At 34.5% G+C, this 19,269-nt stretch overlaps 1 protein-coding gene, 1 non-coding gene and 1 pseudogene across 3 annotated transcripts; 1 reads left to right on the forward strand and 2 right to left on the reverse strand.

Annotated features, from left to right (window-relative positions):
* Positions 1-405: 405 nt before the first annotated feature.
* LOC111371590 (KIN14B-interacting protein At4g14310-like) lies at positions 406-4,145 on the reverse strand. Of its 2 annotated transcripts, none has more exons than XM_022993653.1 (3): positions 2,391-4,144; positions 1,578-2,188; positions 406-1,159 (listed from the first exon to the last, which is right to left on the reverse strand). In XM_022993653.1, the coding sequence occupies exons 1-3, from the start codon at positions 3,963-3,965 to the stop codon at positions 631-633; spliced, it is 2,715 nt and encodes a 904-aa protein (XP_022849421.1). In that variant the 5' UTR covers positions 3,966-4,144; the 3' UTR covers positions 406-630. The 2 variants fall into 2 exon arrangements, with proteins under 2 accessions (XP_022849421.1, XP_022849422.1); XM_022993654.1 differs by having other exon boundaries at positions 1,096-1,159; positions 1,589-2,188; positions 2,391-4,145.
* Positions 4,146-11,827: 7,682 nt separating this feature from the next.
* LOC111371591 lies at positions 11,828-14,518 on the forward strand (annotated as a pseudogene).
* A 2,975-nt stretch (positions 14,519-17,493) lies between these two features.
* TRNAQ-UUG lies at positions 17,494-17,565 on the reverse strand. The gene has a single exon. It is a non-coding gene; the product is annotated as a tRNA-Gln (tRNA).
* Between the last annotated feature and the right edge of the window lie 1,704 nt (positions 17,566-19,269).

Consider the following 19,269-nt stretch of genomic DNA (forward strand, 5'->3'; position numbering starts at 1 on the left):
CATTTAAAAATCTTTCTATTTATTATAAAATTGACATATTTTGCAGTTACTCATAAAGCCATGTACAGTTCACATGATAGGAGGGTGTTTGGTAAAAATTAAAATTAGATTTTTAATAGATTTTGATAAAAAATTTCGAAATGCATTATTAAAAATTTGTAGATCCCATGAAAAATGTAGTTAATATTAATTATTTAACTTTAACCCAAATTAAAATCTGAACCAAATAGGGGCTAAATTAATGGGAAAAAAAAACAAAAACAAAACAAAACAAAACGTCATCAGGGCACAGATGGTAGCTGCTAATTAATGAAAGGTTGGAAACACAAAAAGACCGGAGGACAAAGTTGCATTTGGAGCAAAGGCCTTTACTTTTATCAAATGAGTGGAGACCAAATGAAAAGGTAAACCAGTAAAAAGTATGATACATAACCATTTCCCACTCCATTCTGAATCACAAAGTTGTTCACATCAACAGTAAACATTTACATTTCTAAATGCTATACCACTCATAAATGATCCAATAATTTAGCATCTCAAATAGCAAATCTTCAACAGAACCTCGAATGGCAGCAATAAGTTATTACACAATCCATGTAGCTAAAGTTTTATGTCTTTAACGAAATAGATTTACTGCGATAAGTACTTCCACATAGCCATGCGATCTCTTGATATGAGGAGGACTTTAGATGCCGAAAAATCAAAAGAAGGGGAATACATGTCATCTGGTCCAACTATTTCTTTCACAGTTTGCATGTTCTCATAATCCATTGTTAAAGGTAGTCCATCTTCCTTCAAGGAGTCGAAAACAAATAAACCAAGTCCACAAACTCCCATGACAACGTTTGAATTTCCCCAAACTTGTGTTAATGCGGAGAAATGGTGATGAGCATTTGATTCTGGCAATGAGTACGTGCTAAAAAGCCTCTGCTTCCGCACCGAGAACTGTTGAATCTGGGAGGATGACTGTTTTCCTGCTTCCATTAAATTTGTGCATCCGGTGTATATAGAATCTCCATTAGAGAAAACTGAGTGCACATTTGCCCCAACTTTGGGTATCCTAAGACCTATACCAGACGGATGCCTGAAGTCTAGCACGTTGATAGAATCTGAAGTGCAGAACACACCATCATTTCCTTCTGCTTCGGACGAACTAACTCTGCGGAGGAAATAAAAATTATATTAGCTGCACAACGTATATCAAATAGAAAAGTTTGAACAACCTGCAGATTGCGGTATCTACTAGAATAACTGAGAATAAAACAGCAATCACATGTGATCAAGGGGCTAGTTTCAAAGAATATGTATGTCGATAGAAATCAAGTCGTGCATTCTGAACTACAAGAAAATGATTGAAGTAGTTAAATGGCAACAATTGATTCAGGAAGCATGAGGTGAAGATGCTGCAAGAAATAATGTTGTTTTTTGAACAGCACACGAAAAACATTTTACAGAACGGGATGGCTAGAGTTAGCTTCATGAGAATGAGAAAACAAATTGTATTGCGAAGGAAATCATGAAAATCATAGCAAAAACTAAGAAAAATAATAATAGTGTCCAACTTCAATAAATGTCACCTCTGCCTTACTCCAACAAATTCTGCTTCCGTATTATTCACATGTAGTGCAGAAATTTTTCGACCAGAGGAAGAAACTGACAGCAATGCCTGAGGAATCTGAGCACTCACATCCCATAGAGAGAGAGTATCTGTCTCAGCTATTACAACTTTTCCTCTGTTTCTCCATTGCAAAGGGCTTGCATAATCCATGGCCTGCACAGGCCTCTGCAACTCCCATTTCATAACATGATCTCCATCACGAATATCATGAATCCGCACCATCCTTTGAGAAGTGGCGGTGGATATCATAAGAGGCCCACAAGGTCTGTACCACCATTGTCTGTTTTCAGTAGCCATGATTGTTGACAGAGCATTTCTTCTGTACATGGTGTTGTTAGATAAGGGAGCAAGGGCTGTTCTTGTAAGGCCAGTTTCATCCTCAATATGAAAAGCTTGTATGTCTTTGGTATAAAAATCCCATGAGCAGAAACCTGAATCCATGGAATTCCCAGCAGATGCTGCCACCACATATTTACCAGAGCAGCCATCAGCACTAGGGGCACGTATCATCCAACAATCTCTCCACATGTTAGGGGAGACTCCAGCATGAGGCTTGTATTCAGCCTTCTCCTATAATGAAACTATTGTCAGAAAATTTCCAAGAAAGATTGTTCTGATTTTTTTTTTTTAATTCACTAATCAAGTATACTCTCTTATGAGAATTAAAAAAGAACACGTGCTACTGTAAGCACATTTTCAAAAGTACGTAGTGTGGAATTCCCTGAAAAATGCAACAAAATGGAATACAATAAGAAGGTAGGTAATAACAAACCTCACAGTTGGCAATATCATAGAAAGAACATGAACCATCACTATGAGCAAGAAGAACAGATTCTCCTTCCGACACAAACCATCCTCCTGTTGATGTCTTGCATCCAATATCATTCAACTGATACATGCAAAAATCTTCAACCACCTCCTCACGTATCATTGTCGGCACTCTCTCTTGATCATCAAACGCATTAAGATTTTCATCAGCCATGAGCATTGCATCAATATCATCTTTTCCATTCAATAAACTTAGAGGATAATTTTGAGCTACAGAAGTCACGGGATCATCCATTTCATGAACCGTAGTAGTCTCTGTACCGCTAGTTTCCTCCTTGCACAGAGAGCTCAGGGGCTCCAAAGCAATTGTATTCTCATTTGCAGGACTCATCTTCTTCTTCTCCACACTCAATGCAATAGTGGATTCTCCAACTTCTAATTCATGAGTCTCAAATCCTCCCAATGTCTTTGACAATGTCTGGTCCCTAATCAACTTATGATGAGGAAATAACGGTGCTTCCATTTCTTCAACATTTACCCCATTAACTGACCTTTCCAGATCAAGTACTTGTTTCTCTACCCTTTTTTCCTCATCTTCAAAATTTTTAACCAGCTCTATATTCACATCCTCTTCATTGCCAACATGGCACATGGCCTTTTCAATCCCAGAAATCTTCTCCTGAATATCAGATAGCATCATTTTTGAAGCATCTCGATCACTCGTGTGTAACATCTCTCTAGTCCTCTTAATATCCGATGCTATCCTCTTCACTTTCCCTTCCAAAAATGCAAGCTTTTCATGAAGCTCGCTGGGACACTTGCTCACTCCATTCTCTCTTGACAGAGTTGACATATTACTCACATTATTCACCCTTTTCCGCTCTCTTGAACTTGACCTCAATTCAGGTCCTCGCATACAAGATTTCTTCTTATCTGCCGAACCCTTATTTTTTGAGCCAGATATATTTAATATGGTTTTTTCATCAGAAGTTCTAAAATCTGAATTTTTCTTTGAAATTGAATTGAAATCTCCTTTCCTTTTCTCATTATTCTCACTCCCAGACCTAAACTTAAGTTTCCCATTTTCTCCAGAATTTTCATCTACTTCAAATTTTGCCCCATTTTTCCCGGAGTATTTTGAACCCCTTTCCCCAAGATCAAATTTTTCGTCCAGTTTTCCACTCAAACCCTTAGAATCATTACCTTTTCTTTGTTGTAGGCCCACTGAAACCCTAGAATTTTTTTTCAAATCAGATAAATCCCTAGTAATTAAAAAGGGACTAGCGCTCCTACCTCTGGGCACCGACGTAGTGGACAGCCTGGTACGTGGCTCTGGACGTGACTCCGCCTCCACCACGGTTACCGATTTGTTGACCCTGGCAATCGGCCTACTAATGGGCTTCTGGGTCGCAGCCCGGACTCGGGACGTCGACCTCTGGTTCTCTTTTCCTGTGGACCCGATAAAAATAGACTTTGTGGAGACGGGAGTAAGGGATCTAGAGGATCTTGATGTTGCAGCAGTGATTCTTCCGCCTTCAGCGCAGCCTTCCTTTATCCGGCGACTGTTCGACGTTGACATTTTGTGAAAGAAATGCTGTAACTATGGTGGATACTTTGTGCGTGCGTATTCGTGAGCGAGAGAGAGGGAGAGCTGACGAAGGTTCTGTGGGCGGGAAGTGAAATGTTACGGAGTTTTGAAAACTTTTGGAGATGTCGTCGCGTTTGCCATTTGCTGAAATCGGGTTCAGCATAACGCACCCAAAAGGTCCTAACCCTCTAACAAAAAAAACCGGGTTTAGCCCCTATTTGAGTCACGTTTTCTAAAACATTTATTTTTTTAAACAAATATTTATTTTCACATTTTTTCAATAAAATAATGGAAAAATTACAATTAAGATATCAAACCTTTCATTTATTAGCAAGTTTGATCCAAATTTTTTATTTGTACCATCGAAAATACCAAATATTTAAAAAACTCTCATCTAGAATCCAAAATGATATGGTTATCGTCTATTTGACCGTCAAAACTTCCAGTTTACTCCAGAAATAAAAGATCTAACAATTTTCCCTAAATAATGCAAAGGCAATTTGAGTATTACATATTTTTCCTTCAAAATAAATAAATAAAAACACTTATCTTCTCCATTCACATCCTACACCCCATCTACCCAAAACCAAAAATCCAACGAAATCATCTTCACTACTCTAGTTCACAAGTCGGAATCACGTCTTGTGGAAAAGAAGAACAAGAAAACTCTCCAATCGAGCAAGAATTCCTCATATTACCCATCACTGGGAACCCGACCCTACTTGTTGTCACCTTCCGAATATGGACCCCACTAGGTGGTCGTGGCTTGTACTCTTCTCTCGTTCTTCAACCAGTTCTTTTGGTACTGCCATGAATCACTCTCGATCACCGCAATCTCTGCCCAGATTGCAGTGAAATCCCTAGGCCACCTCGTGACAGGGACGAATATGCGATAAGTATTATTCAAGGGGTGGAATTAGGAATTTAGTTTGAATCCAAGCTCTTTCAATATAAAGGAACACGTATTGATCCACCATTTTTTGCAAATTCAGGGAACATGAAACTAGTACGTTATTCATATTATTAGTGCTATGAAGATATTTTATAAACAAAGGTTGAGCTTTTAGCTGGCGGTGGGTGATCGTGCTGGTAGCAGGCAGTGGCATTTTGGTGGTTTTGGTGGCTGTAGGTGTTTTGGTTTTGTAGGCGAAGGCGAAGGCGAAGGCGACGGCGACGGCGACGGCGACGATGGGTAATGGTAGTGGTAACAGGGGCGGCATTTTGGTGATTTCTGGTTTTTGGGTGGGTGAAGAAGATGAGTACTTTTTGTGGGAGGACGAGGTTGGTTAATTATATAATTTGGATAAATCTGTTTGGCTAGGCTAAAAGCCAGGCCCTCCAATAGGGGGGCTGATGGCCCTTCAGCAAGTTTGATATTATTTTAGTTTTTTATATTAAAATTGTAAAATTCCCCTTTTAACATTTAAAAATCGGTCAACATTTGGTCAAATTTATTTTGGTCAACTAATAGAGAAACTAACTGTTTCTGTTAATTTGGACTACAGATGCTAGTTTCAAGGTTTGGGTCATGTCTACTAATAAACGAAAGATTTGATATCTCGACTGCAATTTTTCCTAAAATAATTCTACACACAAGCTAAAAAAATTTTCTAGTGTTTAACCATACATTTTTCAAAATATCACTAGTATAAAGCATATTTTTCCCTTAAAAAGAAGCACAAGCAAAGGCTTAGTAGAAACTTATAATGATTTTATTAAATTATGAGTACTACAATAAATTAAGGAGGATAATTTTATTTGATTTTTATTAATAGAATGTTATCTGCTATAGGATCATGTTTGGGAGAACTTTTAAGTTCCTATAAGTTGTTATACCTAAAGAATGTGTGAATAATAAGTGAATTATAGATCTTACAATATATGTAAATAAAAAGCATGTAGTTTATATTATAATCTAAACTTTGTCAAACATGAACCATATCTTTTCTTATCACATCCAATTTCGTATTATGTTAGAGCATCGAAAGAGAAAATTAAATTTTTTTATATATTTCAAAGAACTCTTTTTCTTTTTCTTTTTCTTTTTTCTTTTTTTTTTTTTTGGCTCTTCATTTACTTTCTCCAACTAATTTTTTTTTTTTTTTTTTTTTTTTTTTTTTTTTGGTTTTTTTTTTTTTTTTTCCAACTTGTTTTTTTTTTTTTTTTTTTTTTTTCCTTTTTCTAGATGTGAATAACTAAAATCTTCAATACAATATGAATAATATAAGTAGGAGAGCATTGAAACTAAATTTGAAATTAAATTTGAAATTCAGCTTTCTTTTGCTCCAGTATGTGCATTTTCAAGTGTGGTGTTTGAATATGTGGCTATCACCCTCGTCTGCGTTGGTTGAATATTAAGTGAAAAACAATCTGGGAATTTCGATACAAGAAAAATGACAAACAATTTGCAAGGATGAGAGTTGTCCCTAGCTTTTCTATGCTGTAGTATAGGATAAAAAGGTAGCATTCAAACTGAACAATTACTGGGACAATATTTGAAACCTTTCGACACTCATGAAAGGTCTTAGTAGAATGCAAAGCTGACATCTCCGACTAAACTTCCTACTGAACAAGGAAAAAAATTAAGAGATATCGTCGAGGACGACGTACTAATGCAGTACAAAAATCCTATTTGATCACAGCGAGCAACTGAAAATGACTAGCCTTGGCAGCACAGGCAACGCAATTCAATTAGTAGGTCTTGACACGAAATTCTAACGACTATACACTTGTTTCGGTGTTTAAATGAAGGGTTTTTGACTGGTTGCGATAGGTGTAGACACGAACAAGGCCATGTACCCAATTATTTACAGTAAAAATAGGGAGAATCGGACCTTGTTTTCGAGCTACTAGTTGAAGATTTGAGAATGGTTGATGTTACGCCACTAATAATGAGTCTTCATGTCAAACCATGGCCCACACTCTGTGACACCCGCCACGTCACATGCACTGTTGAGGCGTCGATGCTCCGAGGCCATGACCAAACATTTAGCTGAGTCTGAAGCTTCGAATTGACTAAGATCGATACGTCCAAAAGATGAAATCACATGGCTGGGAAACATGCCTACTGATAGGAGTCATAGCGCCTCAGCGCAATACACAAATCTTTTGTACAGAGATCTATCTAAGATAAAGTCCATTAAATGATAGATAAGACGTCTCTGCCGCAAGTGCCAAAATGTCAAGTCGAATCTATTTTGTCAAGAAGCATTAAATATCTGCTTACCTATGGAGTGATTGATGGATGTCCACGAAGAGACGCCTCAGCCAATAGATGAAGCCACATGCCTTCTATCCAACGATCCTTCCTTCACCTCTTTCTCTATAAATGCCCATGCTTTGTGCCTTTGTGAACAATAATGCAACTCTACTCTTTAACAATATATTATCTTCTTCCCATTTTGTTATGTTATACAAAATTTTGGCGATTCCTGCTACTGAAATTACTTGCTTCCAATTATCATTTACTGACTTAACCGTCAAAGTACTTACGGCCACCACCACCACCACCAGGAAAGGCCATTGGTGACAAACAATTTATGTCAGAAGAGCAGGGAAGAACATACGTGTAGATGCTTTCTTTTGCCAGCGTGGATGTTCACTTTCTGGGGTCAACAGTTGATAAGTATCTATAGACTTACATTTTTGAAAAACAAAAGGATTTAGTGGCATCAATGGGCACATTTTTTGAAGATGTTGAGCAGAGACAATGCATGTGGCACTTGTCTAACAATTTCAAGCTGATTCACCAACGTTTGTCATTGAAAAATCTGTTTTGGAGTGTTGCACGAGAAAAGACAATATCTGATTGGAATGTGGAGATGGTGAAGTTAAAGGAGTTGGATGTAAATGCATATGATGGCAAGAGGAGAAAACGGCAAGCCAATGGAGCTGATCACATTTTAGGGATACTACAAATGCGACATTCTACTCAACAACATCTATGAATCATTCAACAATGTGATCCTTATGGCTAAGGAATGCCAATTATACATATGCTTGAGTAGCTTCGATTAAATTTGATGTATCGATTAGTGAGCAAGTGGACAGAATGTAGAAAGTAAACAAAAAGGGTTGGACCTGGACAATGACAAGTACAAGGTAAATAACTTCGTTGCTGATTTGATGAATGTAGTTGACATACAGGCAAGGACATGTTCATATTGGAGATGGCAATCATCAGACTTGTTTATGCGCACATGCGCGCAATAGCCTCTATTCAATCAATCGGCAGAGACCTCCTTGACTACATGTATGATTTCTATGGTAAAGAAGCTTACATGAGAGCCGTGTCCGACATGTGTTTAACAAGAAAAATCAGCAAACAGTATAAAATTAAATATATACTATATAAATAAAATATGTTAAAGAATTTAATTAACGTGTAGAGGGCATGTTGTGTCGGTACTTTTTTGAGATAGCCGGAGAATAGTAGTATAAGACCTTCAATTTCTGTGAAGTTTTGATGTTATGCTGCTGTGTAATTCCATCTATTTTGTCATAAAATATTTTAAGTATTTTTCGATCACAAACTAAAACAGTCTGTGGGTGCAAATCTAGATTGTTCTATTGTTCTGATGCAGCGTACTTACTATATTAGTGAATGGAATATGCCTAGGGTTCTGTTTATATGAGTTGAAGGAGCATAACTATTTTGCCAACTAATGTAGCAGATTTGTGTAGCGTTGTTGCAGAACCAAAACTAACATACTTGAGGGACTAGAATTAGGGATTACACATCTTTTCTTGACAATTACAATCATCATCACAGAAGTAACATTCACCGAAAATAAACTGCATAATTGACAAATTATATTCCTTATAAGTTGGTATATGTTTTTATCTTTATTTGATGTGGAATTTTACCCCTTGACATACCCCACAAGATGGTGGCTCGTCTGAGCATATCAGTTTTGAAATTTGTGTGCTCATTTTTTTGAGTTTAATTAGATCGAATCACTTGTTTAAGTTTAACGAGCTCTGATACCATATTAAAACTTGATATTCCATCTTAAAAAAGTCTTCTTAAACCATTTAAGAAGAATAGTATAAACCCTTATAAGTTGATCTATATTTCATCTTTATTTAATGTAGGATTTTATCCCTTAACAATTACTTCTTTTAAATTTGAATAGAAATGAAAATAGTAATAAAAAGTAAAATCAAAAGACTAATTAAAAGTGAAAGGAAAGCTTTCTGATACCATTGGATAAAGAAAAATAAAGAATCTAAATCAAGAAGGAAAATAACCCACAAGCCAAGGGTAACTTGGATCTGTTCTTTCAAACCATTCAAGGAACTATACGTGGAGCAATTCGGCATAAAATTATTATCAACTCCTCAAAATTTAGTAACTTCAACTCCGTTAACAACTTTTGAATCTTTTTGCAGCTCACCCCCTCTTCTCAAATTTTGGTTCGAACTAATCTATTAGCACAAATAACTCATGGGAGAAAATTGAGTTATTTCGGGGTTTGCGGTGGTGAAGAACTAGATTGAAACAAACAAACAAACAAACAAAAAGAGGGATTCTAATTGTAAAATATATAATTAAAATATTGCTGGAATTAATATATTTCTAAAAGCAAACCTTAATTTGCTTATCCTTCTTAATTGTCATGTAATATTAAGTTGTGGAGTCTAATTATTGTCGTTTTCACGGAGCAAGTAACTGAAATCTTATAAATTTCAATTTTGCCCTAATTTGGCATACAAATAGGAGCCATCATTAGACTTTTTTAAATCATCCATCATAAAAGAACAAAAGAAATGTTAGAGAAAATACGTGTCTATTTTCTCTTGTAAACTTTTTTCATTATCACAGTGAGTTTTTGTAGCCTCTATAAATTTGGGGTGTCTTTATTATTTATTTGTTTATTTATTTATTTATTTATTATTATTATTATTATTGCTAATTGATTGCTCTCAATGAATAGAATTATTGTTTAATTCTCAACATGTAGTGAATGTTCTACCCAAGTTCAAATCTATTCATGAAGTCTTCCACACCAAGGGTGTTCCATACCGGCACAAAGTTGGATCCATTATCACCGTTAACGCAAAATTAAATGGAAAAAATTCATAACTAAGGGGTTAAGTATCATCAATTTCAAAACTAAAAACAAAGATTTCAAATTTCAAAAATCAAATATTTATTAAAATTTATTTATGATTTAATTAATTGTTTTATTTTATTTATTAAATATATTAAGGTTACAGATGTATACAATTTAGTCACAAAATAACGATTTAGTTAGTCACATATTATTTCCCAATCAAAAATGGAAATTTTTAGATGTCCTAAATTATTTTATAATCACAATTCAAACATTTTACAAGTCACAATTTATTTATCGGTCACAAATCAAAAATTTATAAGTTACAATTTATTTATCGATCACAAATCACAAGTCATAACTTATTATAAAGTCACCAATTATAAATTATCGGTCACAAATTAACAATCTTTTATGTTCTTGGTCCAAATTTATTTTTTTCATTAGTTACGTATTGTTTATTGAGTAAATTTAACCAATAATCACTAAACTTTACACTTGGTTACTACTTGCTCACTTATTTTTCACAGGTTACTGAATGCTCACTCATCTTTTCATATAATTACTCATTCACCACTCGTCTCTTCAAATAATTGGGCGACTTTTGCGATAACTTTTCGACAACTTCCGACCACAAAGAATATCGAATTTTGATACCGTTGGAAAGCTCACGATGTCCTCTTTAATTACCACCCAAAATCTCATTATAACTCCAAAAGATTCGATCGAAAAATTGCCTTAAAAGTCGCCCAACCAAAAATTCTAAAAATCTGCCCAGATTTTCAGATTTTTTGGACGACTTTTAAGGTAATATTTCAGCAACTTTCGACCATCAAAACTATCAAATTTTGATTCCATTGGAAAGCCCACAATGTCTTCTTCAATTACCACCCAAAATTTCTCTATAACTTCAAAGGATTCGGTCGGAATAAACCCACAAAGTCAACATCCCGAACTTTGTCCAGATTTTCGCCTTTTCGAGATGCTGATTTTGTGGCTGGTGTAGTCAGGGGTTAGAGAGAGATTTACTCTTGGAAGTCATAGAAGTAATATATCTGTGGCTGGTGTAGTCAGGGGTTAGAGAGAGATTTACTCTTGGAAATATAGAGCCCCATATTTTAAAATAAAAAATGTATTTTGGAATAATAATTTTTTGGAGGATGTGTTATTGAAAATTTTTTTAAAAAAAAAATTGATTTATATATAATATTATATTATTGAATAATGTGTAATTGAAAATAAGAAATAGAAAAAATGGATTTTGATAAAAAATAAATAAATAAATAATTGGGCTAAAAAATACTTAGCCCTTGTTTGACCCTATTCTTTTAGAAAAATGCATTTTTTAACAGTGTTTTGACATTATTTCAACTACACATTCTTCAATAAAATGCCTGTTTGAGTCACATTATTCCAAAAAAATGCATTCTTAAACAGTGATTTGATATCATTTCAACCACACATTCTTCAATAAAATAATTTTACACGCAAATCAAAAAAAATTTCTTATTTTTTAACCACAAATTTCCCATAAATTCACTATTCAAGAATGCATTATTACCAAAATAATGTGACTCAAACACCCCCAAAATAATATTACACGCAAATCTAAAATTTTTCTTTAATTTTTAACCACACATCTCCCATCAATACACTGTTCAAAAATTCATTTTTCCCCAAAAATGGGCTCAAACAAGGGCTTAATTGGCCTTACTGTCTTCGGTTCGCCTTTTGAACCACGTGCAATTATTCCCATGGGCTGCAAAAAGTAGACGTTAGAACTCGCAACGGCTACTTCTAATTTCAAACTTCGAAAAGGAAAAATCAAAAAACCCCCTTCAATCAAAATCAAATCTTCTCTGTTTCTTTCCTTCCACAGAACTCTTGCTTTTCAGCTCTCAAGAAAATTTCGGAAATATTGATTCATTTCTAGAAATACACACATTCTCAAAAATCATTTTCCAGAAATTTCTTCATTTCCTCTCGTATTCTTTAGAGAAATTTGAATATCAAGAACAGGTGGTTTTTATTCTACGATTAATTATTCACCTGTTCTGTAAAAGTAGAGAAGAAAAAACAGCAGGTAAGTTTCCAGGTTCTGACTTTGTTTATCGATTGAAAATGGCTCCTACACCGTCTTCAAAGCCCAATCCAACAACACCGTCGTCAAAATCGAACAACCACCACCAATCGAAAACCCCTCATTCAAAGCACCGCCTGAATTTTACCAAAGAAACTGCCACCACGGCAGCCATGCCCCCGACAGAGCATCCAGTGGAAGTTATTGGCAGAATCCGAAACCAACCGGACCAAAAAAACAAGCCTATTATGATCCCATCTGTTCTTAAAATCAACACAGATGGGAAATCGCTGAGAGCAAAGACAGAAATTGGATACAGGGATTTTACTCTTGATGGGGTTTCACTGTCTGAAGAAGATGATCTTGATGGGTTCTACAAGAAGTTCGTGGAGTCGAGGATTAATGGCGTAAAACTTGGCAACAAATGTACTATCATGATGTACGGTCCGACCGGCTCGGGAAAGAGTCATACAATGTTTGGATGTGGTAAACAGCCGGGGATTGTGTACAGATCTTTGAGGGACATTTTAGGAGAAGGGGACAAAGTAGATGGAGAGAAAGTAGGTGGTGGGACTTTTGTTCAGGTTAGTGTTCTGGAGATATATAATGAGGAAATATATGATCTTCTGTCATCGGCCGACGCCGGGGGAGGTTTTGGTTTTGGATGGGCTAAAGGAGGCGGTTCTTGCAAGGTTAGATTTTTATTTCTTTACATACGAAATTTTTTGTACTTGTTGACTTTGAGGTTTTCAATTGGTGAAAGTGCATTCTTAAATTTGAACAAGAATTCTTAAATTACATTTCTACATTTTGCAGGTAAGACTAGAAGTAATGGGAAAGAAGGCTAAAAATGCAACTTTTATTTCTGGGAATGAGGCTGGTAAGATTTTGAAAGAGATCCAAAAGGTGGAGAAGAGAAGGGTAGTTAAAAGTACACTCTGTAATGAGAGAAGTTCACGAAGCCACTGCCTGGTACGAGACTCCATTTGATCACTCAAAGGATTATTAAGTAGATTATCGAGTTTCTGTCTTTAAAAACAAGTTTATTTTCTGCTGCATTCTTGCAGATAATTCTTGATGTTCCCAATTAAGGAGAAAGGTGGTGAAGATTCTTCATCAGCTGTTATCTTGGGATCGAAGATCGAAGCCATGGACCAGTTTATCTACAAGTTACAGGTGGAGAACAAACTCAAGGAAAAAGAGGGTATTGAGGCTCAGAAGAAGTTGAACAAGAAAGAAGAAGAAATTTCTGCTTTAAGGGCCAAACTTGCACTCGTAGAAGGAAAAGGAAAGGGTGAGATATCTGAGGGGGAGATTAATTTGAAGGTAAATGAGCAGACTCTGATACTGAAAAGAGAGCTGGAGAGAAAGATACAAGAGTGTCAGAAAATGGCCGATGAATTTGTTGAGAAGGAAAGGAGGAAAATGGAAGAAAGGATGTTTCAACAGCAACGGGAGGTTGAAGTTCTTAGACAGCGTTTAGAGGAAATTGAATCTGAGCTTCATCTTTTAAGGGCTGATGGTGCATCAGCAGACACGGATGGAAGCAGCTTTATAAAAAGGTTATTGGAGGTTTGTCCAGAGGATTCTGATATGGTTAAATCCATGGATCTAGACAGATCAATCGACATGGAAACCAGTGTGGTTCATAAATCAGATGTCCGTGGAACCGTTGCCATTTCAGGTTTTCCCAATACGAGCGATTTCAATGAAAACATAGTGAGTTTTCCCAACAAAGCATTCTTGAGCACTGTGTACGAGGAAGATGAAGAAGAAAATCTCATAGACGAGGAGGTTCAGAAAGAAGTAATCGAGGAGAAGAAGATGATAGTTACACCGGAATGTTCAATTCAATATCCGGAGCAAATCGATGCCTCTTCTAGGCAAAAAAGGATTGAAAATATCTTCACCCTCTGTGGAAACTATAGAGAACTTTCTCAACACAACAGAACTCCTCCTGTGCCTACCCAAAAGAGGCTAGAAACTATTGATTCCTTGTCGAACCCATCAAAGGCAAAGGGAGAACATTCTGCTAAACTAATGCTTGGTGACCTCTCCCAGGTTAAGAATAGTATTATTTCTAAGAACCTTTCAGCATCAAACAAGCACGAAAACACACAGAGTAATCGTCTACCATTTAGTCCTCTGGAAAACAAGCTTGCAGCAGCTAAGCCAAATTCGCCTCAAGTCGTGCAGCAAGGAGATTTCTATTCACCCAAAATAGCCCAACACTAGAGTTCAATACCTTTCATTACTGTATAAGCTAATAGGTGATTAGTATCTTTTATTACTAGGAGATTTCTTGTATGTTTGAAGCAAATGTGCATCTAGTTATTTTTTGATATTATGTGTACTCCTAGTGCATCGTTTATGTCAATGATTACCGAGAAACTGGAACTTGCAAGCCAGCCATGCCAATTTTTCAAGGTCTTGCTGTATGCATCGTTACAAATATGTGACATTGACCGATCTTGATGTTGAGATAGAAAACCAGTTCAACAAGGAAATTCATGGCTCTGCAATATATTTAATAATAGAGTTATCTTGAAAATTTGTCTCAGTATCAAAAAAAGTTACTATGCTAAGAAGTTTGTGATTAAAATGTCTGCAACACATGTGGTATGTCAACAGAGAAAAGGAGAACAAATTAAAAATATATATATATCTTGTGGTATTGAAAGTAACACACGAATATTAAAAATGTAATAGTAATTTTTTTTAATGCATTACAATCGTACCATATCTGCCTATCAGTTTTCATATTTTGAAAATATTCTACAATGACCTCATTATCAACATCATAATTGTTTTTGTCAATACAAACAATCAAACTGTCATGCTTCAGAAAGAGCTTAGAACTATTGACAAATATTAATAGCTAATATATTGATACAAAGATCAGAACCTCTTCAATCTGAACATTGGTATGTATATTTCAAACTCTTTATAAGTTGGATTAAGCATGGCTCTAGCCATAATCCACCTCCACCTATCCACCACCCAATCAATAATTTCGAGAAGTGAGAAAACCTTCAATACTAATGACAGCAAAAGACCATCTTATGATACATCTTGGCAGCTTCCTTAAATTTTCACCAAAAATGATTTAAGGCAGATAAGCGGTAAACTATTGTTATATTAACAATAACGACATCTCAAGAGCTGGTGAAATTTTAGAACGATTACTACTTTGTACTACAAAATTACCAGTTACATTACAGACAAGACAAACCTGGAATCAGCAATTTCAGACTTGACATTCTTAATTCCTTGTATACATGGAGTAAACACAGTTTTCCCCATTTTGAGTGTTCTGAGTATAATCAAATGGTAAGTTAATCGATCGTGGTATGAGAGTATATACATGTTTTGAGTTCAAGATCTGCTATCAGTGAAAATTGTGCAAAAAAAGTAAATTCAATGTGCAATTGAGCTTTTGGATGTAACGTGGCCTTGATGTTTCCGAAATGACGTGAAATTTAGGGGAGAATTATATTTAGAAATTAGAACTGAGTGTCAAGAGTTCACTGAAACGGCAAGTTTTTTTTTGAAAGGATTTTGCTATTTATATATAAAGATTATTTAATATGACGTGGAGAGAAAAGATTAGACGAAAAAATTGATTGTATTTTAAACTGGTAATTGGTAGAGTGTCATGTGACATTACGTAATTCATTATGCTCATGTTTGGCCCCCATTTTTTTTTTTTTCGAAATTTTAATGATTGGAATTGTGTTTTTTTGAAGAATGTGTAGCTGAAAAAGAATAAAAAAAAATTCGATTTACGTGTAATATTATTTTGTAGAAGATTGTGTGGTTGAAAATAAGAAGAAAAAATGAAAGAGAATGGAGTTCAAACATCGACTATGTAAATTTTTATGTACATGTAGCAAAATTCTTTTTGAAACGCTTATATTCATAGCCCATACTATCTAAGTCCAAATTCATAAAAATAATAATAACAACAATAATAATAATATATATATACACACACACACAAGATTTTCAGCAATGTGAACCTTATATGAATATACGTGCAAAAATACGATATGCTCATATGCTGATACCATGAACTAAATTGATGCCAAAAAAATGCATTAAATTGATTGTAGTGAAGAACCTGAGATTAGAATGTACAGAGAATTTGATCTGATTCAAAGGAAATTATGCTTATGTATTAATATTGTGTTATTCACATATATAAATTAATGGATTAATTGTTTTATAATTATGAACAATTAAACGTGCATAGAACTGAATTAGTCGTAGCCATGTTTAACTGAACCCGCTGCTTCTGCGGTATAACGAGGTTCAATCTGTCGGTGTTTTCCATCAATATCCCCGATTTCAATCGTATTTACTTATGGTTACGAGAAAATCAATTTGTACAGAAATGAGTTTGACAGAATATGGACAGATCTCTCACATTGGAAGTAGGTCCCGTGTGAATAATATAGTGCAGGAAAAAAAAACCCCACAGGCTATATCTTATCTGTATAAATTCTGTCAGTCATCTTATGTACATGTAGCGGGATTGTATCTTTATTTCAAGCTTGAAATTTCAAATCAAATTAGAAAGTCGGCTCAAACGTGAATTGGGTTTTGATGAAGTAGAAAGAAGAATTCGGGGGTGGATCCAAAATTTTCAAAAGTTTGGGGTGAAAACATAAATATTTCATATACGTTTTCAGTAAAAGCAAAGGATTTTTTCTTAAATGGATGAGTATTATGGATTGATCACAAAATTTATTCATTGGCATATTTTTGAATAAAATGGCATTAATTTTATTCCTTAGCCTCGGCGCCAACCTTAGAGCAACCATTTACAATGCCACTTGTAGTAAAATTTAACCAAATTGAAAAAAAAATGAAGTGGGAATTATATAACTTCGCAAGATCGTCGATAACACGATTTGTCTCCATTAGATCAGTCCGCACTTGCACTCTGAGGAAGAATCCATGAGATTTGTAATACAACTAACTAACGCACCCTCGAATGCATCGATAGATGGGTTATGGATTGCCGCAACTTACGACAACTAGATTCCAACTTCGATATCCTTAGATATCTTTGTGAAGCAAATTTTAGTCCTTCCAGAAAATTTGACATGGGTTGTGCTCTTGATTATAACTCTTTTTACTGTTCTTGCTAAGAATAAGTAATATTAATACACAAACAAGATTCCGATAGATGTTTTTAAATTTATACAGTATAATCCTTTGAATTTTCATTTATATCAAGAATAATTTCACACGTGATTTGCGTTTTAGTTTGAACAGAAAACAAATTACTCTCTGGGCAGAATCAATTAACCCAATTAAAATTCAGGAAAAAATAAATAAATAAGTTGTAGAGAAATTATTTTCATAAAATAAAATAAAAAGGTCCTACCGGGAGTCGAACCCAGGTCGCTGGATTCAAAGTCCAGAGTGCTAACCACTACACCATAGAACCGGTCTGATGATCAATTTTTTATCCTAACAAATATAAACTTTATTCATACAAAATTTTATAATCACTTACCAAAAATGCACTATTATTTTTAAAATCATGTTGATTAGTAACTCGACTACGAAAAAGTTGCACATTCCCCGTAATATATATATATATATTTCTTGATTATGTTATTTCAAACCAATGAAAGTAAAATGTTTTGATTCGAACTAGAAGGAAATATATGTATGACTAATTTCGTATATTAAAATATAGAAATTGTTATAAATTGTATTATTGAGAAACACAGTAGATGTTGATCTTATAGTGATACAAAACTGCAAGGTTCTATGAGAGTTTGAAGACGAGGTAACTTAGTTTAAGTCCTGGACTTCAAGAATTGTTTGAAACTTGATTTATAAAGAATTTGACTTGTTCGACACTTGGATTTGAATGCTTGAATTTGCTTTGATTTGATGAAAACTTTAATTTTCTAAACTTGTCTTGAATTTGCTTCATTTGAAGAAGATTTTAATCTTCTTTTTGTTTTCCGGATTTAGGCTTAAGAGAGTTTCTTCTCTTCCTCCAACTTTGAAATTTTTTCTGGGTTTTCTCGTGCAACTTTCACTTGGGAGTTTTAATGGACATTTATTCCTATTTATAGAAAAAATAGTAGCCAGTTTGGTAATCATTCAACTATTTTGTAATTTAAAAAATAGATAATTTTTTATTTCGAAAAGTATGATGGACCTTTGAATTTTATGGGCTTCTTTGAGGTGGCTTTAGTGAACTTTAATTTTAATAAACTTAATTGAGCTAATTATTTAAAATCAATCCAAGCCGTTTATTCTAAATTTTTTAATGTCTATAAATACCCTCTCAAAATTTATTTATTTATTTATTACAAAATAAATTAATTAATAAATCTTGATTTCTGATATTCAAAATTTAATTTAGAATTTGATTTAAACTTGAACCACCCATTAGCAAATTGATACCGTCTGCAAATGGAAAATTTAGAAATAAACTATTAATTTTGATTTGGAATACAATCCTTATCCTTGAATTTGACACCAAAGACTTTCTTTGAAATTGAACAGCTTGAATTCAACCACATTGCACATAGAGAAATACAGAACCCAACTACATTGAGTTTTGCTGGCAAAATTAAAGAGTCTTATAAGAATTTGATGGGTATAAAAAACATTTTTTTAAGCCTCAACGAGAACGTGATTATTATTATTATTATTATTATTATTATTATTATTATTATTATTATTATTATTATTATTATTATTAATCCAGAACTTTAAATTTTTGAAATTATTTAGGAGGTTGCCCTCAATGGAGATTGATATGAATTTTAAAAGTCGTTCCAAATTTAGATGTGATCAATTGAGATTTTAATGAAATCCTTTAAAATTTAAGTATTATCAATAACTAGTGGATTTATAGATATTTCATTAATAGAGGAATTTCAGAAGATTTAGATGAATTTCAAGCTGTTAAAAGAATGGGCTGCCTCACTATTTCTTTTTAATTGGGCTCTACTAATTAAAAATAGGAGAAGGCCCAAATCTCTTAATATATTCTCGCGTTTTCTGGTTTCCCACTTTTGTGCCTCTTGTGGTTGGGTGTGTGTCGTACATGTGGCAGACCTCCAACCGTTAAATAAAGTCGGTCCAACTGATTTTGATATTTACTTGGCTCTTGGTCGTCTGGTGT

Source organism: Olea europaea, chromosome 22 (genome assembly GCF_002742605.1).
Source record: "Olea europaea var. sylvestris chromosome 22, O_europaea_v1, whole genome shotgun sequence".
Lineage (NCBI taxonomy): Eukaryota > Viridiplantae > Streptophyta > Magnoliopsida > Lamiales > Oleaceae > Olea > Olea europaea.

What these genes read in the sequence shown, in the direction of transcription:
- LOC111371590 (XM_022993653.1), bottom strand. Translation starts at nt 3,965, where the DNA reads ATGTCAACGTCGAACAGTCGCCGGATAAAGGAAGGCTGCGCTGAAGGC. An exon ending in ATGATATTGCCAACTGTGAG is followed by an intron (nt 2,189 to 2,390) that starts GTTTGTTATTAC and finishes GTTTCATTATAG; the next exon opens with GAGAAGGCTGAATACAAGCC. An exon ending in TTTGTTGGAGTAAGGCAGAG is followed by an intron (nt 1,160 to 1,577) that starts GTGACATTTATT and finishes TTTCCTCCGCAG; the next exon opens with AGTTAGTTCGTCCGAAGCAG.